Source organism: Vulpes lagopus, chromosome 5 (genome assembly GCF_018345385.1).
Source record: "Vulpes lagopus strain Blue_001 chromosome 5, ASM1834538v1, whole genome shotgun sequence".
NCBI classification, from domain to species: Eukaryota; Metazoa; Chordata; class Mammalia; order Carnivora; family Canidae; genus Vulpes; species Vulpes lagopus.
This window is the reverse complement of record NC_054828.1, coordinates 29,994,187-30,022,153: the sequence shown is the minus strand read 5'-3', so window position 1 is coordinate 30,022,153 and position 27,967 is coordinate 29,994,187. Positions and strand designations below refer to the sequence as shown.

The 27,967-nt window shown below is 38.9% G+C and overlaps 1 protein-coding gene across 5 annotated transcripts in view; it reads right to left on the bottom strand.

Annotated features, from left to right (window-relative positions):
* PLEKHH2 (pleckstrin homology, MyTH4 and FERM domain containing H2) overlaps positions 1-21,325 on the bottom strand; it is a 112,486-nt gene extending 91,161 nt beyond the window's left edge. For 2 of the 5 annotated variants that reach the window (XM_041755509.1, XM_041755510.1), the window contains exons 1-2: positions 21,014-21,320; positions 13,607-13,735 (exon numbers count right to left, since the gene is read on the bottom strand). In XM_041755509.1, the coding sequence (XP_041611443.1) occupies positions 13,607-13,729 (123 nt within the window). In that variant the 5' untranslated portion in view covers positions 13,730-13,735; positions 21,014-21,320. Of the gene's footprint in view, positions 1-13,606; positions 13,736-21,013 lie in introns of all 5 variants that reach the window. The other 3 variants (XM_041755507.1, XM_041755508.1, XR_005987850.1) reach the window with 2 other exon arrangements.
* Between the last annotated feature and the right edge of the window lie 6,642 nt (positions 21,326-27,967).

Sequence of the window (27,967 nt, the reverse complement as noted above, 5' to 3'; positions counted from 1 at the left end):
AATGTTGGTTGCCTTTTGGCCTTTGAACTAGCTTGGAACCTGTTGCCCCTTCTTTCTCTCCTACTTTTCCCTTTTGGAGTGAAAGTGTCTATCCTATGTCTATCCACCACTGTAGTCTAGAAACACATAATTTGTTTGATTTCACAGGTTCACAGCTGGTGGGGATTTCCTCAGAACAAATCATATTTTGAGTCTCACCCAAACCTGATTTAGATGAGACTATGCACTTTATAGGTTTTTAGGGCTATTGGGATGGAAGGAATGAATGTATTTTGTATGAGAGAAGGACATGAATCTGGGGGGGTAAGGATGGAATGCTATGGTCTGAATGTTTGTGTCCCCCCCACCAAATTCACATGTTGGAATCCTAACACCCACTGTGGTGGTGTTAGGAGGTCTCTGAGAGGTGATGAGGTCCTGAGGGGGGGCCCTCATCAATGGGATTAGTGTCCTTATCAAGGAGATCCCACAGTGCTTCCTACCCCCTTCCATCATGTGAGGATACAATGAAAAGTCTACAATTCAGAAGAGAGCCCTCACCTGACTTAGCCAGCACGCTGATCTCAGATTTCCAGCCTCAAAAACTGATAAACTTTTGTTGTTTATAAGCTGCATAGTTTATAGCATTTAGTTATAGCAGAACAAACTAAGGCAAGGACTATAAAAATATGTGGTCAGTTTTCTCTTTCTGGAGTTTGAAAATTTCTAGTAGTTAACAGAGCAGAAGCCTTTTCTCTTGGCCTCACTGTAACATATCCTAATACAGGTGTTTATATGCAGTAAATATTCAATATGTTATAGATTATTGAATGATATTATTCCTGTAAATCACTCTGCATATATGAAGGATAGTATTTTTACTGCTGCAAAATAACTTTTCTTCTGCTCACATGGCATTGACTCTCTCTCTCAAAATAAATAAATAAATCTTTTTTAAAAAATGCAGCCCTTGAAATATTAATATAGAGAAAAGTGGAAAGAGCACTGATGTTGGAGGCAAGACAACTGAAATCAGAATCCAGATCCCACTACTTATGAGCTATATAATGATGGGTAAGTCATTTAACTTCTTTGAGTCTCCATTCCTCATTTGTAAAAGAGATTAACATTTATCTCACAGTATTTATGTGAAGATTGAGCAGGAGAGTGCCCAGCATTGTGTCTAATACTTAATGGGTGCTCAATGGATATTTATATAGCAGCATATTTCTACTATAAACATATTTTAGTTTTATGAATAATTTTAAGTTAGCAAGGCTTAATATAGCAAGTCTAAAATAAGATAGATTCAAGAGATCCAGTTTCTAATTCTCACTCTACTATTCAACAGTTTGACATTGCACTTTAAAATTCTTATTTATAAAATAGGGAAAATATAACCTGCTCTACCTACCTTACAGGAAGTTGTGAGGATAAAAATAAGAAAACACGAAAGTGATGTGAAAAAGCTATTGATATTTCATGGGATGCCTGGGTGGCTCAGTGGTTGAGCGTCTGCCTTCCGCTCAGGGCATGATCCCAGGATCCGGGATCAAGTCCCACATCGGGCTCCTTGGGGGAGCCTGCTTATGTCTGTGTCTCTCATAAATAAATAAAATCCTTTAAAAAAAAAAAAAAGAAAAGAAAAAGCTATTGGTATTTCATTAATTAAAAATATATGGTATGATTGAAGTGTTAGAATTTTTTTTCAAGATTTTATTTATTTATTTGGCAGAAAGAGAGAGAGAGAGAGCAGAAGCTGGGGGAGTGGAAGAGGGAGAAGGAGAAGAAGACTGCTCACTGAGCAGGGAGCCTGATATGGGGCTTGATCCCAGGACCCTGGGATCATGACGGGAGCTGAAGGTAGACACTTAACGGACTCAGCCACCCAGGTGCCCTGGCCTTTCTTTTTTAAAAAGAGTTAAGGATACCCACTTAATAGAAATTCAGTCTATAGCTTCCAAAGCATCGAGGTGGGGGGGGGGGGGAGCATGAAACAGGGAAGATAAAGAAAATTTCAACAACATGATGTGTAGAAACAGAATGTATTTATGATTTCAGATATACTTAAAGAGATTATCTCACTAGTCGGATAAAGTCATAAATCTTGCTATATAGTATCTAAAAGGGCATACTTAAAAAAAGATGCTAAAAGATTGAAATTATTCCAAGCAGGTATTACCTAAATGCAATATCAAAATCAATGTCAAAGTTTCATTAGCAAAAAGAATGCTGAAAATTATAAATGCGACAATTCTTCAGGACATGTAGCAATCCTGATCCTGAATGCACCTAACTTCAAAACATAAAACCCAGAATATTTGATTCTTTTTGATATATCCTGAAAACACAAAATAAATTATTTTGTTTAGATAGTGATTTCCATGGAAACATCCCATTATGATATTATGATATGAAGATTTCCCCTTAAAAGACTAGACAAGGGGGAATCCCTGGGTGGCGCAGTGGTTTGGCGCCTGCCTTTGGCCCAGGGCGTGATCCTAGAGACCCGGGATCGAATCCCACATTGGGCTCCCGGTGCATGGAGCCTGCTTCTCCCTCTGCCTGCGTCTCTGCCTCTCTCTCTCTCTCTCTGTGACTATCATAAATAAATAAAAATTAAAAAAAAAAAGACTAGACAAGTCCATTTACTTCACAATTTGATTTAACTTTTGTTTATATGTTTATCCAAGTCATAAATGCACATAAAATACCAACTGGCTCCATAAGATTTGTTAGTAAAAATTATCCTCTTTTAGCCAATTCTCTTAATATTCTACTTTGACGTTCTAAATAACATACTTCGTTTTTATGGACTTCTTTAGTTTAGTGATTTCCTATGGAGAATTCCTATGGAGAATGAGGATTTAGTTCTTCGATCCCACCATCAACACAGATACATTCCCATTTTTCCAAAATGTTTATATCTTACCTTTGGTTAATTCACTGTTCAGTATCAGTATTACTTTGACTATACGTATGATATTCAGAGATGAACCACGTAGTAAACCATGGTTACTTTTTCCCATGCTACATAACTTTTTCCTCTAGAGTTAAATGTCTTGTTCTTTTACTTACCTATGAACTCATCAAAAATTTAATTCCAAGTTAAATCATCTTTCAAGATGTTCATTCATGCTCGATTTCCTACCAAATTCATATTTTTTAAAAGATTTTATTCATTTATTCATGAGAGACACACACACACAGAGAGAGAGAGAGAGAGAGGCAGAGACACAGGCAGAAGGAGAAGCAGGCTCCATGCAGGGAACCCAACATGGGACTTGATCCCGGGACTCCAGGATCAGGCCCTGGGCTGAAGGCGGCGCTAAACTGCTGAGCCACCTGGGCTGCCCCAAATTCATATTCTTGAAGGCACTCCCAGAGCTTCTGACCTGCACCCATCTGGACTGACCCACCTCTTGCCAGAACACAGCTGTCTTTTTGAGAAAGCCCTTTCCCCCACACTGGAACTCCTGTTTCCGTATCCTATGCCTTCCTCTCTTGGTTTCCTTCTTCCTTTTAATGGAGCACGTCCTTCTGGAGATTCTTCAAGTTTTATGGCAACTTGCATGTCTTAAAAATCTATTCTAATTCCTGATTGTTTGCATATAACCTGTTTGGGTTTTTTTTTTTCCTCTGAAAGCTTGCAGAATCTTTTCTTTGGTCTATAGTAAGCTTTCATGATGATGTGCCTTTGGGTGAAACTATTTTTTTTTGTTTGTTTGTTTTTATGGTAGGTACTTGGTAGACCTTTCAATGGAGAATCTTGTGTCATTCAATTCTGGGAAACTTTTGTGTCTTGTTTCATTGGCTTTGTCCACTTCAGACCTCCTACCATCCTGGTCTTGAACATGTTGGACTAATCTTCTAAATTTGTAATCTTTTTTCTCTACTTCCCAGGTATTTACCTTAAGTTTATATTCCAATCCTTCTATTAAGTTTACTATTTCTTCTATCATTTTAAAAAAAGATTTTATTTATTTGAGAGAGAGAGAATAGGGCAGAGAAAGAGGGAGAAGTAGACTCCCCACTGAGCAGGGACCATGAGGTGGGGCTAAAATTCCAGGACCCTGGGATCATGACCGGAGCCGAAGGCAGATGCTTAATTGACTGAGCCACTCAGGCACCCCTCTTCTACCATGTTTTTAACTTTCAAGAGTTCTTGTTCATTCTCTGAATATTCCTTATTTCAGGAAGGCAATATCCTTTCTCTCTGGGAATATTAAATGACAGGATTTTGCTTGTTCTCTTTTATTTCCTTTCCCCTGCATAAGCAATATTGTGTTTTGTTTTGTGTTTGTTCTCTGTCATGTTAGAGGCTTTCCTCATATGTCTGGTCATTCATGAGCTGCCTACTTATGTTTTTTTGTTTTTAAAGATTTTACCTATTTATTCATGAGAGACACACACAGAGAGAGAGAGAGAGAGAGGCAGAGACACAGGCAGAGGGAGAAGCAGGCTCCATGCAGGGAGCCCGACGTGGGACTTGATCCCAGGTCTCCAGGATCAGGCTCTGGGCTGAAGGTGGCACTAAACCGCTGAGCCACCCGGGCTGCCCTGCCTACTTACGTTTAAGATTAAAGTATAAAAAGCTGCCTACATGCTTTAGCACATATCTGGGGCTTGTTGACCATGAACTTTTAACATTAGGTGATCTGGCTGAGCTTCTGTTGGGTAACCACTGATTGTCAGCATTATTTCCTCTTTCCTCCTGGGCTGGTAAGATTCCCCAGAGACTTTCAATCTTTATCCCCTAGGATAAATGTTTGGCTGCCAGCATTTTAGAAGCCATGTAAAAGAGGAAGGTTGGGGGATCCCTGGGTGGCGCAGCGGTTTGGCGCCTGCCTTTGGCCCAGGGCGCGATCCTGGAGACCCGGGATCGAATCCCACATCAGGCTCCCGGTGCATGGAGCCTGCTTCTCCCTCCGCCTGTGTCTCTGCCTCTCTCTCTCTCTCTGTGACTATCATAAATAAATAAAAAATTTTTAAAAAAATTAAAAAAAAAAAAAAAGAGGAAGGTTGGAAGTGGGGGGAGACAAGCTCACCATTAAATGTGCATATATTCATTTTCCCCCTTGTTTCTAATGAAGCAGAAACCATAGTCTAGAAGAAGGACTAGAGGTCCTTGGGCTTCTCCTGGGAACTGATTTCCTCACAGTATCCTATAAAAACCTGGAGCAGGAGTGAAGGGTGCGGGGTAAAAATAGTGGACATTAATGTAGCCCTTAGAGTCAACTAACTCCCTGAAACCTTCTCACTTATCCCCATGTGCCAAATGTCCAGCAGCTAAGCATTTACTTCCCGTTGAAAATGGAAATGTTCTTCTCTTACAAAATGAAATAAATTGTTTGGAGGGCATCAGTCCAATAACTGTGGCATTTATGGGTTTATGGTGTAATAGGCAGTTCCCACCCACTCATCCTAAAACAAAGATTGACAGTTGTTGACCAGTAGTCAAAAAAATGTTTAGTTGTTCACTAACTACTTAGTGCTGGTCAACTTTTCAGATGTCCCATTCTTAGCTATGAATGGACCATTAAAAATAATCAGAAATTTGAGAAAAGTTTACAACCTAAAAAAAACAAAAACAAAACAACATAAAAGTGGGAAATCATCTCAGAAGAAAAAAAAATAATTTGGAGAATAGAAGAGAACTTAAAAAAAAAATCTTAGTGTTTAGGAACCAGAAACTTTCCACTACATTATTTCTCAGCCACACCGTAAGACAGAAATTGTTATGCTTATCGTGAAGATTAGGAAGTTGCTATTCAGAATGAGTATGCCTTATATAAGCTTATGCTCTGAGTCACTGACATGGCTGGGATTTGAGTCTTCATGCTAAAAATCAACTAAAAGACCACCGATTCTCTAGTGGTCTTTTAGTTGAACCGCAGCTGCTTTGGTATTTATAAACTCGACACAGCATATAGTTACACAGAACCATATGAAAATAAGTCCCCAATACATGAAACCACAAAATTCTTAGCTGGAAAGCATTCCTCTATATTTCTATCCCATGTATGCTATTCTTTTAGCATAGGCATCTTTTATTGGTAACTTAAAGTGATAGTAACATTCATAGCAGGAACAATTTTAAGTTGCATGTTCTCATGGAACATATCACAGAACGAAGCACAGGGATAGAAGTATGACTAAGGCTAAATTTGGAATTTGAGATTCTAACATAATTCTACCACTAGATCGTAAATAAGCTAAGAGGTGTCCCCCCCAGGTTCTGCATGTATGCTTTATTTACATAACGATGCTTGAGGCAGGGTAATTGAATACCACATAACAGAGATTCAATAAATGTTTGTTGAATAAATGAATGGATGGATCAAAGTTCCAACTCTTTCCAAAAAACTTATTTAAAAGCAAGGATAGGGCGCCTGGGTGGCTCAGTGGGTTAAGTGTCTGCCTTTGGCTTAGGTCATGATCCCAGGGTCCTGGGATGGAGCCCCACATCGAGCTCCCTGCTCAGCTGGAAGCCTGCTTCTCTCTCTTCTTCTGCCTGCCTCTCCCCCTGCTTATGATCTCTCTCTCTCTCTGTCAAATAAATACATAAAATCTTTTTTAAAAAATTAAAAATAAAAATATTTTAAAATAAAAGGATAAACTCTGACAAAAGAAAATCACTACATTTTCACAATCTGTATTACAGATCCTAAACACTGAGCGCATCACATTGCATAAAGTAAATATATGTGAAGTACATTCAACAAAGTTTAGAACACTCTAAAATGAGTTTAAACACAAGGGTAGTAGGAAAGGCAATACTTTGATTTTGAGTGAATGTTTTTTTTTTTTTTTTTTTTTTTTTTGAGTGAATGTTTTTATAACCATTCAAGCTGTAAAATAACTTTGTGAAATACAAAAAAAAAAAAAAAAAAAAAGCAACATAGGAAATATTCCAGTAAGTTTTTACTTTCACAACATCGACTAAAAAGTAAGCTTTGGGTCAAGTCCACAAGCAATCCATACAAGTTTAAAAGAAACTTGAAATAATCTGCTGCCCTATATGAGACTTTGAACAAAAATAAGTATTTTTACAAACAGGCTACTTACACAATAACAAAATGAAGTAGCAAATTCTAAGCCTAGTGCTCTCATTTACTACCATAGAAGTGCCCTCTGTAGCCAGAGAACACAGCAGCAAGTGGAATAAGGCAATGTGCCACTGACCTTGGATCCTAACACTATCACATTTAATACTCACTGTCCTAAGCACCATATACAAATAAACTTGGCAGAGTTTTTTGTGCTGTATTATATATTTATTTTTTTATTTCAAGTTTTTGTTTAAATTCCAGTTAACATACAGTATAATATTGGTTTCAGGTGTAGAATTTAGTATTTCATCACTTACATGAAACACCCAGTGCTCATCACAAGTGCCCTCCTTTAATACCCATCACTCATCTAGCCCATCCCCCACCTACTTCCTTCCATCAACCCTCAGCTTGTTCTCTATGGTTAAGAGTCTCTTATGGTTTGCTTCCTTCTCTTTTTTTCCATTTCCCCTATATTGATCTGTTTTGTTTCTTAAATTCCAATACGAGTGAAATCATATAGTATTTGTCTTTCTCTAATTTAGTTCACTTAGCATAATAGAGTCTGGCTCCATCCACATCATTGCAAATGGCAAACTTTCATTCTTTTTGATGGCTGAGTAATGTTCCTACATAAATATGCGTGTGTATGTGTCTGTGTATGTGTGTGTGTGTGTGTGTGTGTATACACACCTTATTTAACAGATTGGTCACATTAGCAGAATACTTTAAGACCTTTACACTCACTGATGTGGCCTGCAATTCCCCACCAACTATCTCTTCCTGATTTTTCCCAACATAACCCATGAAAAACTCTAATACCATTTTTATTTATTTTGTTATAATAAATAACATCTTCAGCCAGTTGCCCAAAAACTGACATTTAAATTAGCCTGCAAAATCTCATTGTCAGTATGTGTGTAATTCCCATTAGGTACTGAGAAATGAAGTAACAGAGTGACTAAGAGGATGTGTAATTTAAATAGGGTGGTCATAAAACATGAGAGACTCCTAACTCTGGGAAACGAACAAGGGGTAGTGGAAAGGGAGGTGGGCAGGGGGTTGGGGTGACTGGGTGATGGGCATTGAGGGGGGGCACGTGGTGGGATTATCACTGGGTGTTATGCTATATGTTGGCAAATTTAACTCCAATTAAAAAAAAAAAAAAAAGAAAGAAAAATAGGGTGGTCATGATGTTGTACTGGACCATTATATGAAGGCAAATACTATACTACCCAGGGGCTCCTCATTCCTATGAGAGAATCCTAGATCACCTGAGAGGAATCATATTCACAAAGGAAGGACAAGTGGTAGGAAATCCCAGACAGCAATGCTGTATCAGGTAACAGCAGCATTAGTTTACATGGGCCATGCTGATGCCCAAAGGGAAATTTCTTCATATTTTCATCCTTTTTTTTTTCTTGCTGAAAATCTAACCCATAGGAAACAGCATTCACTTCAACTTAAAAAGAAACTTTCCTCTTTCCCTCTGTGACTCAGAACACTAACTAGTAATATTGTAAAGTAGGAAAACTACTTAAATCTCAGCTTCCCTGAAGAGTTTATATTTGGCATGCTAGAGATATTTCCAACACCATTCCTTAAATTCTTCTAAAGACCTCTCCCACTTATAGCAGTATTTGCCCAAGACTTCAATAAGGTCTTTTTCTTCACAGGCTTCAATATTCAAAGTTACTTGGAAATTGTGATGGAAAAAAAAAAAAAAACCTGAGCAAAATAGTCCCATTTAAAAAAAATCTCATTTATTCTCCTTTTCCATCTCCAGAAAACATCAAGTATATATAGTTGAAATCCATCTTTAATTATAAAAACACTGAGATCATCTCATATATTTTTCCTAAAAAAAATTGGGGAAAATATCTCCTATTAATCGGTATTTACATTTGTTATCTCCTTGTACACTTAACCAGTGTGCCCTTTCAGAAAGACACAGGAAAATCATAATGAGTTACTTCTATGTGCCATGCACTCTATTAGCTACATCACAAAAAGTATGAAAGATCTTAGGTTTAATGCCCATTCTGTTATATGTTAGCATACGATATTGGGCATACTACTCAAATATTCTCAATCTTAATGCCAATATCTTGATATTTGAGATAATAATAGTTCCCTTATAGGGTTACCGTGGGGTTTAAACCAGCTAATGGTTGTTGTAACAAAGGCTTAGGAACCATCATTGGCACCTAGTGTTCGCTGCCTATAGCCAGCGCCAATAAAACAGAACTAAGAACTAGAACTGTTGAAGGAAAGAAAAGTTGGCCAAAATTCCTGGCTAAGAGCGGAAGAATCAAATTAGTATTCTCTCAAGAATCTTCAGACTTGGGCCTGCATCCATTTGGGGGGAAGGTCTAGAGAACTATTAAGGAGAAGCCTTGGGGCAGACTGGTCCTAACACAAAACCAAAGGTTATGGATGGGACCAGACTGGCCTCTGGAATGTAGCATTTGACTCAAGTTGGCATGCAGAAGCAATGCAACAGGGTTTTCTTTAAAAATATGTAGTGCTATGTAAATTATTTATTACTACATACATACACACACCCTAACACACACAGATACCTGCCCTTAAGCAGAGATGGATTTAAATGTTGCATGGCTGAGAAGAAGACAGAATAGAGTGGCTGAGTATACCAGAGAAAGCAAGGAATGTGTCAATAAAACTAGATTAGAGAAGCCATAGAAGGTGGTAACTAAGCATTCAGGCTCTCAACACAGAATGCTCAGTTTCAATTCTTGTTTCCATCACTCATCGTTCAGCATAAACTCAGGAAGTTAAAGAACTTTTATGCGTCTAAGTTCTCTCCTGGATAAAAAAGAATAATACTAGTACCCTCCTCATAGGGTTGTTATAAAAATTAAAAAGTTAAAATATATAAAGTACTTTATATTATATTATACAAATATATATTTCTATACATATAATTTAAAACATATATATATATATATATATATATATCACTAACAAGGTATATATAAAGAAGATTGCCTGGTACATAGTAAGCATCAGTTTCCCAATCTGTAAAATGAGAACAATAAAATGTCTTACTTCACAGTTTGTTATAAGAATTAAATAAATTACATCTATAAAGTGCTCACCACATAACAAATCAATAAATATTTGGTATTTTTATTAGAACATGGGAGGGCACCAAAAATAATTTTAATCCAGGGAAAAATATTTCATAATGGAATATAACAGAAAATATCATGGAAAACATTATTCTCATTTTAGTGTTGAATACATTTACTGGGAAACCATGAGTAACTTGGCATACTCATCCACTTTCCACTGTGTAAAACACATCTGAGTAATTCCATCTCTTAGATCTGTCACAGGATCTAAGTCGCAGATAAAAAAAAATACAGAAGATGAAAAAGGAGGAGGAAAGAAACCACAACTACAATAGCAACTTTGAAATAATATTCCTCTCAGTATTCATTCACTGACAAAGAAAAAAACAAAACCTAATAACATATACTCACAAGCAAAAAGCTTATTTACAAATGTACTTACAGAGAAAATGACACTTTTAAATTTTGAAAAGTAGGCACTCCTATGGAACTTTGTGGAAATAGGCCTTCTAAAGAACAAATATTGCCATAAAATTTAGAACTTAAAGGTCAATTCACTGAAACCAAAATAAGCATAACTCCTGTTCAGTCCACAAAGAAACCCAGAGAGTATAGAAGTCAAGGGAACCAAGAAAATTTTAAGGAGGCTGTGGCCAACAGTGTGCTAACTGCTAAAAGGCTAAGGCCTGGTAAGTGTCCATGAGGTATAGCAGCAAGCATATAATCGGTGATCTTAATAAAATCATTGCATGGAGTGGTTGGGATTGTAGAAAATACTAAATGAATCAATACAATCTGAGAAATTATTTTTATAGAGAGAGGAACAAGAGACTAAGCAATAGTCACTAACAGTTAGAATAAGCTTCTTTAACTTGGGAGATATTCAAACTGGGATTTTTTTTCAGATTAAAACTTTATTCTAATTAATATTGATAAGTAAAGCCAATTGATACTAGGGATTTATTCCACAAAGTTTATTACTGGGTCATTCTTTGACCCAAAAGTAGTGGAGTAATTTTAATCTTTCCACCTAAAAGATGTTAAAGCACAAAAATTTTAAATGATATATATGAAAGTTTAAACTGAATGATGGAAAAAAAAAAAAATAAATAAACTGAATGATGGTTTCTTGGATTTATTAGAATACTTCTGTGCTAAGAGATTCTCAGCTAGCAGGGCCTCTGGCTGGCTCAGTGGGCTACGACTCATGATCTCAGGGTTGTGAGTTTGAGCCTCATATTGGTTGTAGAGTCTACTTAAAAATAAAATCTTAAAAAAGAGAGATTCTCAGCTATCAATGGAAGATTTAAGATCCTTTTTTAAGATGTGATGTGTGTAAAAATCTCCAGCCCAATGGATTATGCAGACAAGTGTTTGAGAAACCACCTGTAAATTCTTCTGACCAGTTATGAATGACAATACAATATCTATTCATCCAGACAGCAGTATCCAATAGATACATAACGTGAGTCATTCTGTCAGAATGGCTAAAACCCAAACCATAAGAAACAAGTGTTGGCGAGGAAGGGAAAAAAAAGGAATCTTTGTGCACTGCTGCTGGAAATGTAACTGGTGCAGCCACTGTGGAAAACAGTATGGAAACTTCCTCAAAAAATTAAAAATAGAACTATCCTATGATCCTGTAATTGCACTACTGAGTATTTACCCAAAGAATATGAAAACACTAATTTGAAGAGATACATGCACCCTTATGTTTACTGCAGCATTATTTACAATAGCAAAACTACGGAAGCAGCTGAAGTGTCCATCAATAGATGAATGTATAAAAATGTGAATATTTTCACGTATTCACATTTCATTATTAAATGTGTGGAATATTATTCAGTAAAATAATATAAAATAAAATAATATTATTTTTATTCTATAAAAAAGAATGAAATCTTGCCATTTGCAACAATGTGGATGGATCTAGAAAGTATAATGTTAAGTGAAAAATGCCAGTCAGAGAAAAACAAATGCCATATGATTTCACTCATATGTGGAATTTAAGAAACAAAATAAATAAAGAAAAAAAAAGAGACTCTTAACTATAGAGAACAAATAGTAGTACCAGAGGGGAAGTGGATGGAGGGGATTGGTGAAATACGTGGAGGGGATTAGGAGTGCATTCGTCTTGATGAGCACTAGGTAACATGTGGAACTAATGGATCACTATATTGTACACCTGAAAAATATAGCACTTATACTAACTACCCTGAATTTAAATTTTTATTTTTTTTTATTTTTATTTATTATTTATGATAGTCACACACACACACACACACAGAGGCAGAGACACAGGCAGAGGGAGAAGCAGGCTCCATGCACCGGGAGCCCGATGTGGGATTCGATCCCGGGTCTCCAGGATCGCGCCCTGGGCCAAAGGCAGGCGCCAAACCGCTGCGCCACCCAGGGATCCCATGAATTTAAATTTTTAAAGAATGTTTTAAATAAATGATTCTTAAAAAAAGAAATATAATGTGAGTTACATATGTAATTTAAAATTTTCTAGTAACCATATTTTTAGAAAAAGAAATAGATGTAATTAATTTTAGTATTTTCTATTTAATCTAACATCCAAAATGTTATTTCAGCATGCAATCAATATGAAAATTATTGCTAAGATATTTTTTTCATACTAATCTTTGAAATTGAGCTGTATTTTACATTTGCAACACACCTCAATTTGTACTAGCCTCATTTCAAGTGCTTAATAGTCACTTGTGGCTAGTGGTTGCCCTATTGAATAGTATAGGTCTAGAATCCAGGTTCCCTGCAAATAGGAGTATGGGTTTTCTTGTTCACAGATGTAATTGCAGCATTAAGAAGAGTGTCTGGCACAAAATGAGCCCTCAGTGACTATTTGTTGAATGAATGAATAAATGAATGAATTAATCCATGGGTTTTATTCACATATATGCAAAAAAATTCCTATGACATAAATGAAATTTTAATTACATGACTAGAACTATTAAGAGAAGCATATAATTATATTAAACTCAATTCTACCCCAGATCATAGTTTAGTGATATATAGTTAGTCAATACATCCTAATAGATGCATACTTTCAAATACAATATAAACATGTTTTACTATCAATAGTGAATATTCTTCTATAATCACTTTAAACATGATTTTCATAAACATTTAGTAAATTAAAATGCTGTCACATGCCTCTAGTAAAAGTCAAATAAATTATAGCTTTTCTCTCTAGAATGAATGAACTCCACATTCATCAAATACATACAATTCTTACATATTACACTAGTATTAGCAAAGAAATGCTTTTTGGCTTAATGTCCAATTCACTCTAACACTGGCAAAAGAATATGCTAAAAATAGCTTCAAAGTCATGACAAAAAGTTAAATTATGTTGTTTTAAAAATGTTTACCCCTAAAAGTACTGAGATTACTTAATATAAATGAAATATACCCCAAGTAGTTGATGTTTAATAACAAAAGTTGGAGAGAAAAGCTTACCTTCTCTGCTAAGAGCTCTCTTATCTTGCTTGCTTGAACTCTAAATTTCATGAGCTGGGACTCCAGAGCTACACATCGTTCTTTCCAATCTACTGGTCCTTCTGTCTCAGAAAGCTCTGCCATATTTATCTAGAAATGAAAGCATTCAAATAGCATAATACCCATTAGCATTCAGGATAATGCATTACATAATCCCACGTACACATTATAGTTACCATCTAATGATATTCACACACAAATTTTATAAATTCTCCGATGAATTTCGGAACTGGCTCTATAGTTCATGGAAAAACTTAGGGGGAGCCAGGAGGCCAGGACTGGAGGCCCAATGTGTTTATTATTCAACTTTTCTGTATAACATATCCTTCCCATATCTCAGTGGGAAGGACACCGGTAATAACAAACCATTGTTCCTCCTGAGTATGTTGTGAGGAACAAATTAAATAATGCTATTTTTATTTTATTTTTTAAAGATTTATTTATTTATTCATGAGAGACACAGAGGCAGAGACACAGGCAGAGGGAGAAGCAGGCTCCGTGCAGGGAGCCTGAGGTGGAACTCGATCCCGGGACTCCAGGATCACGCCCTGGACTGAAGGCAGGCCCTAAACTGCTGAGCCACCCAGAGATCCCCCAATAATGCTATTTTTAACAGCACTTTGGACAATACAATAGCACCACCCAAACATAGGCTACTGATATTTATTTTAGCTCTGCCCAACAGATATAGCATTTTTAAAATCTTTTAGCTCACAATTTTACTACAGTCCTAAACTTACAGAATTATCTCAGTTTGATTCAATTGGTAGCATGATAGAATAACCTAAGAAACTTCACTACTAGCACTACAATAAGTTAGATTTACATTACAATTATTACTTTCATCATCTTAAATTTATCTAAGTCCAAGGTCTCTTTCAAGCCAAAAATCATTTGGCATATTTAACTAGGCAAAGTATTATGACCTTGGACACATTTGTATAATTTTTTGGTGCAAAAAAAAAGATATAAATATGAAATTTGGAATCACCTACATTAAGTAAATATGGAATCAGTGTTCCCTATGAAATTAACATTTTCTTTTGGACAAGATAAATCCCAAGGAAAAGCACCATAAATAAGAGGGAAGCCAGGAGGCAGGGTAACTGGTTTTAAAATTCTAAAGTGCAAAAAAAACTATTAATTCGTTGTTCCTGGTTCTGGGATTCATAAATGTTATTTTAAACATTAATGTTCTCCAAATAAATAAATAAATGTTAATGTTTCATCAGGCCATTTGAACAAGCAGCTTGATGATATATTTCTAAATTGTCCTCGCTTTGAACAGATAAAACTTGCACTAGGAATGGATTTCCAGAAGGAGCCAAGCCCTGGTCTCAGCATATACTTGACAGCAAAACTCTCAGAACTTCAGAATAGATCTGCCGTTGAAATGTATTACTCTTTTATTTTCCAAAAATATGTGCCCCTCACATATTAACAAAGTTGACTTTCTCAATATTTAGTGTAATATAACGCTTCCTAAACCTATAGTTTTTTAAAACTTTGTGTTGTTAAAAACCCACAAAAGATTATTTTCCTAGTATAAATATTGTTTTGTGCTTAAACCAATTTTCACATTAATACTGACATTATCATTCAATAATTTAGAAATAAATAAAAGTTGAGTTGTTCTACAGAGGCTACAGCTTTTTAAAGATTTATTTATTTATGATAGAGAGAGAGAGAGAGAGAGAGAGGCAGAGACAGAGACACAGGCAGAGGGAGAAGCAGGCTCCATGCAGGAAGCCCGACGTGGGATTCCATCCCGGGTCTCCAGGATCGCGCCCTGTGCCAAAGGCAGGCGCTAAACCACTGCGCCACCCAGGGATCCCTGGCTACAGCTTTATTAAGAGCATCCTGACCATCTCAAAGCCTCCAAATGCTCCTAAATTCTAGTCATAATTTTAGGGATACTTAAAAGTGTAAAACTGGAAATCATTCTCTTTTCATATCTTTGTTTTTATAGAAGGCTCACACCATTGTTTTTCTGAGTCTTTTCTAAGGATATCAACCTTGTCAATGACCTTTATCATTACCCAATTATCATTTACTATCAATGATTTAGGAGTAGATAATGCACAAACTTTGTCAGTCACAAACTTTTTCTCACTTCTGCTACTTCATTTCTTTCCTCCTTAGCTTTAGAGTGGACACAGAAAGAAAATATGGATGAAATATTATAAAATAAAAAGCGATCCTGAAAGAGATGTCATTAAGTACTGAATCATTTGTATCTTTGCACAGAAATGTACATTGTTAAACAAGAGGAGTTTAATTCACATTGGTGAATTTTTGCTCTCCATTTAAAATAACTTGTATATGTCCTCCTGTAAAATTTCTAGTTTAAAAAATAACATAAAGGCAGATTTTTTCAACAAATGAAAATCAATACAGTGAACCATACTAGTATAGTAATAGACCAAAAACCACATAATCATTTCAATCAATGCAAAAAAAAAATATTTGACAAAATTCAACACCCTTTCATGATAAAAACATTCAATAAGCTAGTAATAGAAGGGAACTTCTTCAGCCTGATAAAAAGCACCTACAAAAAGCCCTCAGCTATCATCACACTTAATGATAAATAACTGGTCAGACAAAGACCAGGAATAAGACAAAGATGTCTTGCTTTTGCCACTTCTATTCAACAACATACTAAAAGTTCCAGCCAGGGACAGAAAATAAAAGAAAAAGAATCCAGTTTGAAAGCTAAATCTACCTCTGGGCCTGGCAGGCATATAATAGATACTCAAATTTTTTAAAAAGGTATAAATAAATAAAAGAAAAACAAAAAGAAAAAAACTAAATTATATCTCTTTTCAGATGTTATGCTCTTATACATAGAAAGTTCTAAGGAATTCACAAACAAGCTATTAGAACTACCTGAGTTCAGCAAGGTTTTAGGAAGCCAGATCAGAATACAATGAATTGTATCAATTGTTTTACTATGCATTATCAAGAAAAAAATTTTTTAAATGGGGACCCCGGGTGGCTCAGTGGTTGAGCCTCTGCCTTTGGCTCAGGTTGAAACCCCAGGGTCCTGGGATCGAGTCCGCATCAGGCTCACCACAGGGAGCCTGCTTCTCCTCTGCCTATGTCTCTGCGTCTCTCTCTGCATCTCTCATGAATACATAAATAAAATCTTTTAAAAATATATCCAAAAATGAAATCAGAATATATTCCACATACAATAGCATCAAAAATAATTAAATATTTAGGAATAAATTTAACAAAAGAAGTGTAGACTTGTGCTCTGAAAACTACAAAACATCATTGAAAGAAAATTTTTTTTAAGATTTTATTTATTGTTCATGAGAGATACACAGAGAGAGAGGCAGAGACACAGGCAGAGGGAGAGGCAGGCTCCATGCAGGGAGCCCGATGTGGAACTAGATCTCAGGACTCCAGAATCAGGCCCTGAGCCAAAGGCAGATGCTCAACTGCTGAGCCACCCAGGCATACCTCATTGAAAGAAATTAAAGAAAACTTAAATAGGGGATCCCTGGGTGGCTCAGCGGTTTAGCCCCTGCCTTCGGCCCAGGGTGTGATCCTGGAGTCCAGGATCGAGTCCCAGATTGGGCTCCCTGCATGGAGCCTGCTTCTCCCTCCGCCTGTGTCTCTGCCTCTCACTCTCTGTGTCTCTCATGAATAAATAAATCTTAAAAAAAAAAAAAAGACCTAAATAAATGAAAGACATCCAAGTTAATGGATTGGAACACTTAATATTGTGAAGATGCCAATACTTGCAAATGGACACATACATTCAATTTAATCCCTCTCAAAATTCCAACTGCAGTTTTTGGTAAAAATTGGCAAGCTGATCATAAATTCAGATGGAAATTCAAGGGATCCAAAATAGTGAAAACAATCTTGAGACTCATATGTCCCAATTTCAAAAATTACTACGAAGCTACATTAGTCAAAACTGTATGGATTGCCATAAAGATAGACATATGATCAATGGAATAAAATCAAGAGTCCAGAAATAAAATCAAGAGTCTAATTCACATCTATGATGAATTGTTTTTGACAAGGATGCCACAACCATTCGATGGGGAAAGAATAGTTTTTCAACAATGGTGCTAGACAACTGGATAATATCCACATGCAAAAGAATGAATTTGGACCCTTGTATCACAACATGTACAAAAACTAACTCAAAATGGACCAAAGACCTAAATGTAAGAGCCAAAGCTCTAAAATTCTTAGAACAAAAAATGGGCGTACATCTTTGTGACCTTAGATTAGGCAACAGTTTCTTAGATTTGATATTCAAAGCTTAAGTAATAAAAAAATAGATAAATTGAACTTAATCAAAATTCAAAACTTTTGTTTCAAAAGATACCATCAAGAAAATGGAAAGATAACCCACAGAAAGGAGAAAAATATTTGCAAATCATAAATTTAAGAGACTTTTATCCAGAATATATAAAGAACTCTTACAACTCAACAATTAAAAACAAAATAATTACAAAATTGGCAAAGGATCTATATAGACATTTCTCTAAGGAAGATATACAAATGCCCGATAAGCACATGAAAAGATGCTCAACATCATTAGCTATAAGGGAAAAGGCAAATTAAAATCATGACAATTATTGCACACCAAATAGGATAGTTATAATAATAGCGACATGTAATAACAAGTGTGGGTGAGGATGTGGAGAAATTGGAACTCTCAAAATTTGCTATTGGGAATGTAAAAATGGTATAGCTGCTTTAGAAAATAGTTTAACAGTTCCTCAAAAGTTTTAACATAAAGTTACCATAGGACCCAGCAATTCCAATGCTACTATTATAAGAGAATTGAATGCATAAGTCTACACCAAAACTTGTACATAAATGTTCATAACAGCACTATTCAAATAGCCAAAAAGTGGAAACAATCCATGTGTCCATCATCAGATGAATGGATAAACAAAATGTGGTATATGTGTATGTTGGAATATTATTCAGCCACAAAAAAGAATAAAGTACTAATACTTGCTATGACAACTATTCTAGCTGCCAAGCAAAAGAAGCCTGACATAAAAAGGCCATATATTGTATGATTCCATTTACATGAAATAGGTAAATCCAAAGAGACAGAAAGTAAGTTAATGGTTGCCAAAGACTGTGAAGAGAGGGCAATGGTGATCAACGGCTAATGAGTATAGGATTTTTTTTTTGGAGTGATCAAAATTATTCCAGAATTAGACAGTGCTGATGATCACATAACCTTGTGAATATACTGAAAGCCACTGATCTGTACCCTTGAAAAGGGTAATTTTATACCTCAATTTAAAAAAGAGCATTTATTTACAAATGAGTAAAGAAAAAGTAATAGTTGTATAGAGCTGTGGAATCACTATGTTGTATACCTGAAACTAATGTAACAGTGTCAACTATACTCAAATAAAAATATAAAATTTTTAAAAAGCAATGCAGATACAAATATTCTCATCATACATTTATTCACACAATTGTTCCCCATACATCTGTCATCTTTTAAAACTTGTTTGTGACATACACAAAGAAAAAATTTCATTTAAATATGTGGTAAAGTGTAACAATCATTTTCATCATGGACTCTGGGCTTTGTTTTATATTTTGAAAGATCTTCCCCACTCCACCCATTACATGGATGTATATAGTATGTCAACATTTACAAATTTAATGATCCATTGTTGCTTGTTATCCTTGCCAAGAATTCCACCATTAACTCCAATGATTTAGAGGTAAATGTTAACCTCAAATATGGCAAGTCTATACATATGTCTTACCAAGACTACCTTGCTATGAAAATGATACAATAAATAAACTCTAAGTTAAACATACCTATTCATATATTTAGTTATGCTCATTATATATTTTACAAGGAAGTAGCAAAGCCTTAAGCCTATTATTAAATAGGCATCTAATGTCTGCATTCTCTATTAATAGTGCCATAATTTTAAAAAATTCAAAACTACAGATTGGTTGGCTAATGTCCACCCAGAGGTCTAGACACCTGATTTCCTCATTTCGTTCCATAATTTCAGTTAGCATAAAGTAACTGTTGTGCTAATACACCATCTTGAGCAAAGACTGTTAACTTTGAACAACATCCACTACCCTTTTCCATTACCATCGATTTTACAGAACATAACTGTATAGCTTTGGGAATTATAACCATTTGCTAAAAAAATATCACTTCTAGATTTTTAATTTGAAAGCAATCTATCTTCACTGCAGTGGAGGGTGTGTGTGTGTGTGTGTGTGTGTGTGTGTGTGTGTGTGTGTGTAAGTCTTGGTTGCCCAAATACCCACCCCCAATGACTTTGGGGAATATTTACTGCCACAAAATAAACTGTTTACAATTATGGGAGTGAATGCTCCTTTCTCCGAATCTCTGACTTCCTGTTTCTCTCCCAAATCCCAAAAGAGAAAGAAAAAGAAAAGAAAGAATTCGTCTCTATTTAGGCTTATCCTGACCAAGCGCAGGGTGAGCCACTCACATTCTTCAGTTTTCCCCTCCTAAGGAACGGCTTCCCTTGGCCAGGTAAGCGTGCGTTTGTTTTCTAAAGCAGAAAGGATCCCTTTCTCGACCACACCGAGGCAAGCCTTGGGGAAGACGCCTCCTGACCGCCTCCACCCCGCTGGGCTAAGCCTGCCCTTGGCTGGCACTGCCCGGGGCAGCAGCCGTGCCCTGGACTCCAAGCTCTCAGGGACCCGGGGCAGCGGGCGAGCCCGCGACAGGCATTTTCACAAAGAAAGCAGCGACCTGCAGGTAGCACCAACGCTTTTAGGCATAAATCGTTCAACTGGCTCTTTCCACGGAGTTCCGCACGTCAGAACTCGACGGCTCAAAGATCCCGTCTTTTAAATAAAGGTGGGCTAGTGACTTCAGGGCCAGCGCAGTTTCATGGGCAGGTCACCTAAGGGCACCTTGACATTGCGGCCACCGGAGAGGCAGAAAATGGTTGTTTGGGGTTGTGAGAAGTCTCGCCCCGAGACCGCCGCGCGGCTCCCGGGAAGCCGAGGCCGAGCCGCAGCATCCCCGCCCGCGGGGCCGCCGGCTGCACCCCGGACCGCCCGCGCCGCGCCGCACACCGGGCCCCGCGTTTTCAAACAAAATGTCACCGGAGGGCAGGGGGCGAGGAGCCGCCGGCCGCCGCGCCGGGCCACTGCGTCCAGCCGAGACCCCAGTGCCGGGGGCGGCGAGCGGGGGACACCGCGGGCTGGCGCGGCGGGGGGGGGTCCCGCTCCATCCAGCGCCCGCGCGCCCCGCCGTCCAGGTCCCCGCCCGCCCGCTCTGCCCGCTGCCCCCAACCTCCGGGACGGCGCGCTCCGGGGGGGCGGGGATCGCGGCATCCGAGCTCCGGGCCCGCTCCGTCTGCCTACCTCGGCTGCGGGCCGCCGGCTGCAGCGCCCGAGGTCCTGGCCGCGCCTGGCGCGGGGCTCCCGGGGCTCTCCGCGGGCGCCCGCCTAGCCGCGAGCCCGGAGCGGGCGGGGGCAGGGCACCGCCTTCCCCTCGGACTGGCAGTCGCGGTAGCCAATCGGAAGCGCAGGCGGCCGTCTGACGTCACCCACGGGTGTGGCTATGACTGACTCCTCCCAGGCCCTGGCTCCGGAGCGGGTTCTGTCCCGGACTGCCTGCCCCTAGCCTTCGCCATACCTGGAGCTCAGAGGTGGTCTTAGCGTTCGCCTCCTTTCCGTTCTCCCCGCCTCGGCTCAACACCCACCCGCTTCGTCTCCCAGCCTGAAGTCCCTCCTCTTGCCAATCCATCCTTTACCCTCTGCCAGGTTAACTGTCCTGAAATGCACTTCTGATGCACACCCTGCCAAAGGCCTTCGTTGGCTCTCTTTTGCTTAAATTATCAACAATAGACTCCCTAGGGGATCCCTGGGTGGCTCAGCGGTTTAGCGCCTGCCTTGGGCCCAGGGCGTGACCCTGGAGACTCGGGATCGAGTCCCATGTGGGGCTCCCTGCGTGGGGCCTGCTTCTCCCTCTGCCTGTGTCTCTGCCTCTCTCTCTCTCATGAATAAATAAAATATTTTTTTAAAAAAATAGACTCCCTAGGCTAGTATTCAAGGCCTCCAGCCTACTTTTCCAGGTTTATCTTTTACAGCTGCCCTTCACTCGAGTCTTTTTTTTTTTTTTTTAAGATTTTATTTATTTATTCATGAGAAACAGAGAGGAGAGAGAGGCACAGGCAGAGGGAGAAGCAGGCTCCATGCAGGGAGCCCGACGTGGGACTTGATCCTGGGACTCGATCTTGGGACTCCAGGATCACGCCCTGGGCTGAAGGGGGCGCTAAACCGCTGAGCCACCTGGGCTGCCCCCTTCACTGGAGTCTTGCTGTGCACTTGCCCCACCCCAGGGAAGTCTGTTTGGAACGTTTACCTACTCTTTTCTCCGTCCCCTTTAAAAGTTCTAACCGACCTCTAAGACACAGCTCAAATAATCTTCTCCACGTAACCATGCCTGTCACCCCTCCTGGCAAGCATCTCTTCTGTTGCTGCTCTGTGAGCATCATTTAGGTTTTTACTCCTCTTGGCGCTGAGCTCATTCTGCCTTATGTACTGCTTCTTATCTGTGCATTAGATTGTGAGCTCTTTGAACCAAGGATTCGTTTTCTTTCTTTTTGCAGCCTCCTCAGCACCCAGCACAAAGCACTGCATAAGTGGAGGAGTGATAATTTGAATCCAATTGGGTTTTACAAACCCAGATGGGGTCTGGCAAGGACAGTCTCAAGTGGGAAAAACTAGAATTCTGAATATCATGGGTAATCCTTCTGCAGGTCATAAAGTTAGGTCAGACAAATTACTCCCTTTGGTTCACAGTTGGCCAATAAAGGATGACAGAAGGCTTTTTCCATTACCATCTTTTTTTTTTTTAAGCTTATCTTACCTTATATAGAAAATGCATAAAAGAGATAAAGATTTACAAAGTTCCTTAGAGGGAAGAAGGCAATAAATGAATACAACTAAAAGGCCAGTGAGCAAGTATCAGGCTTCCATATTTCTTCCAGATGAGCACTAATTTTGGACTGGATCCCAGACTACCCCCACACATCAAATTCCTTTTGCCTTCTGTGGGAGCTGATGATGCATATCATATGAAAAATTGTCTCCAAACAGCTTTGGCAAACAAGCAGGCTGGCCTGGGCTTATTTTACAGAGCATGCAGGAGTTAAATAAACAGAGTTTAAGTAACTTGCATAATTTAATGCAGCAAGTCAGTAGAGACCAAAGAATTAAGTGCAGGAGAAAGAGTGAAAGAATGCCAAAATAGAATCACTTCCGTTTGTGAGTCAGAATACTAAACAGACTAAGAGAGCTGAGTGAATAAAGTCACTCATGAAAAGAAGCTTTCTAAACACGGCTGCCACCCTTGTAAATCTCAGCCAACATTTACTTACTGTCACCTTTTTCTAGAAACATGACAAATTGAATTTGTTTGGCTATGGCAAATACAGTGGAATGGCATCCTGTTTCTGGCTGTGCTAAGAAAAATACATGGTACAATGGAATATTATTTAGCAATAAAAAGAAATGAGGTACTTATAAATGCTACAACATAGATAAATTTTGAAAATGTGCTGAGTGAAAGAAGGTAGTCATAAAAGATCACATTTTATATGATCTTATTTATTTTTTATTTCTCTAAACAATTTTTATTTATTTGAGAGACAGCATGAGAGAGAGAGAGAGAGAGAATGAGCAGGGAGAGGGGCAGAAGGAGAGGGAGAAGCAGACTCCCCACTAAGCAGGGAGCCTGATGTGGACTCAATTCCAGGATCCTGGGATCATGACCGGAGCCCAAGGCAGATGCCCAACTGACAGCCACCTCGGTGCCCCTATGTATAAACTTATTTACATGAAATATCCAGAACTGATAAATTTTTAGAGCCAGGAAATAGATTAGTAGTGATGAGGGGCTGGAGAGGATGGGAGTGATGGCTAAGGGGAGAAGGGTTTCTTTGAGGAAATAAAAAAAATTCTAAAATTTGTGGTGATGATTGTACAATGTGTATGAATATACTAGACACTACTGATAGGTAGGTTAAATGAGTGAAATCATATGTCATATGGATTAAACCTTAATAAAGCCATTCTAAAAAGGAAAATACATGTTGAATGGAGATCTTATCAAAATGCAGATTCAGATGCAGCAGGTCTGGGATGGGAACCAAGATTCTCATGTCTAACAAGCTCCAGGGTCACACTTTGAATACCAAGGCTATGACTACAATTGTTGCAGGAGCGCTGGGTATCCACCGAAGTGTTTTAAACAGGGACATGACAAGATCGATATGACAAAAGTATGGAGGTGGATTAGAAGAGACACAAGTAGATTCAATCTGACCAGATGGGGATCTATGTCAGTCATCCCAGTGAGAGATGGTGGTGGCTGGGTAGCGGAGGTGACAGAGAAAAGCAATGAGTGACCAAAGCCATGCTTTAGGAAGCTCTATCCAGCACGCAGCAAGAACAGCTAGGAGAGGGAGGAACAGTTGGGAGCTAAGGGAGTAGTTCTGTGAAGATCTGAATGAGGGTGGTCAGGGTGAGAATGAAATGAAGGCCATGGTAGCATCGAAATATTCTGGGTGGGGTAGATAAAAATAGTAGACAATTGCACAATGGGCCAGGCTTTCTTCCAAGTGCTTTAGCATGTAAACTCATGATAATTTTGTGATGTAGGAACAGTTGTTATTCCCATCTGACAAATTGGACAACTGAGGCACAGAGAGGTTCCATAACTGTCCTAAAGTTACCCAGATATTATGTAGTGGAACTGGGAATTCTGGTATCACAGTAACCACTACTCCATATGACATCTCAACTTCTTTTGAGAAATTGAATCTATGAGTTCTAACAACTGATTTGATGGCTGGGAACATGAGGGCCTTGGGAGGCTTTGTGTGACTGGGAAATGATGGTACCATTAACCAATGTAAAGAAGCAAGGAGAAGAGGAATTAGTTAACTGGAAGAAGAATGAGATTTGGCTTAGATGTGCCAAGTACAACCCAAGGAGGAGAGCCAGCAGAAAATGAGTCAGGCTGAGATGAAGAAAAAGGTCTGGATTTGGGTATACATTTCAAGGTAATATGCTTAGAGGAGAGATTCTTGTGAATTCCAGAATGATTGCTGACCACAGGGCCACTTGGTGTACTACAAGCAAGGACAGAGGGGTTGGAGAGAGCAAGGATAAGGGAGCTGGATGAATACTTGGGAAGACAGGTCTGGCTCTTTAATCTGATCACACATAAAATCCAAAAGAGGAAGGAGTCACTGACCTCTACACAGAATGAGCATGTGGCTGGAGTAGAGAGAGTGGAGACCTCAGTTCAGAAATTGGAATTCCCAGCATGAGGGGAAATATATCAAAAGCAAGAGGAAGAAGATTGGGAAAAGGAAATAAGGCTGGCAGGAACAAACTCTTACCAACTGACTGGGATACAAGTCTAGGGTATAGACTGGGATGCCCCAAGATGTTTACCTGCAACCCAGAAAACCAGCAAACTCTATGAACCAAAGAATCTGACCCTAATAGAGGTGGACCAGGGAGATGGCTGTCCTGCTGGTGTGTAGGTTGTGCCCAGTGCCCAGGTTGTAATGGTCTGCTCGATCTGTTAGGTCTGCAATGAAACAAAACCCTCTTCAACCTCACTTCACCCCTTCAGGTAAGCTGGGCCCCCACTATCACAGTCTGGTATGGGGAGCAGCTCATCATGGGGCGAGGTCAAGGCCAAGACTGGTGGAGGTAAGAGTTTAATGGGAATCAGTAAGACCACAGAGAAAGAATAAGTGTGTACAAAGGAAAAAGAAAAACGCTGGGGCAGAGCTTTGCAGATCACTTATTTTAGGGCAAATGAAGAGAAGAACTGTTGAAGCAGATTGAGGGATAGTCAGCCATGGCTCAGTCAGGACCCATGAAGTTTATTTAAAACAAAGACACCACACATGAGAGTCACATAGGAAGCCTGTGACCCAAACAGTATAAAAAAGTGTTAAACGTCAACAGATGATTTTTTCTGTTTAAGGTCAGTACCTACCAGGCAGAGGCCTCCATTCAGGTACAGATCCATATCACAGCTAGTAACTAAAAATTTTCCTGCAGCACCTGGGTGGCTCAGTGGTTGAGTGTCTGCCTTTGGCTCCAGGTCGTGATCCCAGGATTCCGGGATCCAGTCCTGCATCAGGCTCTGGCAGGGATCCTGCTTCTCCCTCTGCCTATGTTTCTGTCTCTCTCTCTCACTCTCTCTCTCTCTCCTCTCTCTGTGTGTGTGTGTGTCATGAATAAATAGAATCTTAAAATAAGAAAATTTTCCCTTTCTCTTTCTATATTGCATAAAGGTACAGCTTAAGCCAGAAGTAAAGGAACAACAACAACAAAAAGCCACAACAAAACTGACCACAACGTCCTCTGTCACTGACAGAGAAAAAACACATTATGAGGACATTATTATGTACTTGGCAATAACTGTGAAATGAAAAAGGATCCTCAAAAGACTGTGGAAAAAGCAGAGGTGAACAGGGTGGTAGCAAGCAGAGAACATTTAGAGAGGAGGCAGGGCGTGATGATTTGGTGAATCAGAAAGAACTAGTTACTACATTGGCTGGGTGGGGGTGAGTGAACTGCTGGAGCCCAGGAGGAAATAGCCTGTATATGAATGAATAAATGAATGAATGAATGTGGTATCCATGAGGTAGATTAAACCAGCCTGCCCCAGCTGGAAGGAAAGAGGTTTGCCATTAATTGACAGTCCAATCTTTTTTTTTTTAATTTTATTTATTTATTCATGAAAGATACACAGAGAGAGGCAGAGACACAGGCAGAGGGAGAAGCAGACCCCTTGCAGGGAGCCTGATGTGGGACTCGATCCCAGGACCCCAGGATCACACCCTGAGCCAAAGGCAGATGCTCAACTGCTGAGCCACCCAGGCATCCCAACAGTCCAATCTTAGCAACTGACACTGAGGTGTTGAGGAGCAAGACCTACTGCAACAAGCGCATGTACCAGGTTTCTTCTATCATTGCCTATGGAATCTAGCGGGGTTGTTTCAGAAAACCTGGCAGGGCCATTGAAGAGGTGTTTGACTGGCACGGAACTGATTCAAGTACAACGCTAGTACATACAAGCTATTTGTAAGCTTTCATGAAACATTTATTGAAAGGATAGCAGATACACAGCAGGAAAATCCTGAATTGAAGTGAGGAGAAGTGGGGAGATGAGGGAAGGGAAATGTACCAATGAGAGGGCTGAAAGTAGGGACAGAGGAGGGTCAACGTTGTGTTGAACTCAAGAGGTGGGTTCACTCTGAGCCTCATTGGAGTACTGTGAGATGACTTGGCAGCAGCATTTCAAACTAACAGTTGAAATGAAAAAAGTAATTACTTGCATCCTTGTTTTCAGTAGTCTTTGCCTTCACTTAACCAAATTCATATGGTGACCCTGTACTTTGAACTTTCTGCTGTTACCCTATAATATACTCAAATCAACAATAAAAACATTTTTTAGTTCCCCATAGCCATTTTTGTTTTACATTTTGTTTCCTGATTATAAAAGCAATATAAACTCATTTTCATTGGAAAACAGAACAAAGAAGAAAACTGAAGTCACCCACAATCCATCATCCATAACCACTGTCATGGCTGTTGTCTTTCCATTTGGTGTTTATTTCTATATACTGTTTTCCCTTGATGAGATTTCCTTATAAGATTATGCTGAATTCTCACATTTTGTCTTGCTTTTATACTTAAGATTCTATCGTGAACATTTTCTTTTTCGTGAAGTAGTATTTGAAAACATTTTTGATGACTACCTGACATTCCACCATAGGATTATACCCTAATTTATTTAACCATTCTCTTGTTAATGTACAATTGGGCTGTTCCCAGTTTTTCACTAGTATAAAAACAACAAAACTGTTTCAATGCTTTTGCATTTTCCAAATATAATAGGTTTTTGGAAGACTTTTTTCAGAACAGCTTTATTGAGATATAATTCACATACTATACAACTCACCCATTTAAAGTGTACAAATCAATGCTTCTTAGCTTTTTTTTTTAAAAAAAGATTTTCTTTATTCATTCATGGGAGATACACAGAGAGAGGCAGCGACATAGGCAGAGGGAGAAGCAGGCTCCCTAGTGGGAGCCCCTTGCAAAACTTGATCCCAGGACTCCGGGATCACGACCTAAGCCAAAGGCAGATGCTCAGCCGCTGAGCCACCCAGATGTCCCGATGGTTTTAGTATAGTCACAGATTTGCACTGTTTCATTCTGTCTGTACCAAATCGAGAGATTCTGTTCAGCTCTGGATTAGCAACCATTGGCCTTTAGCCC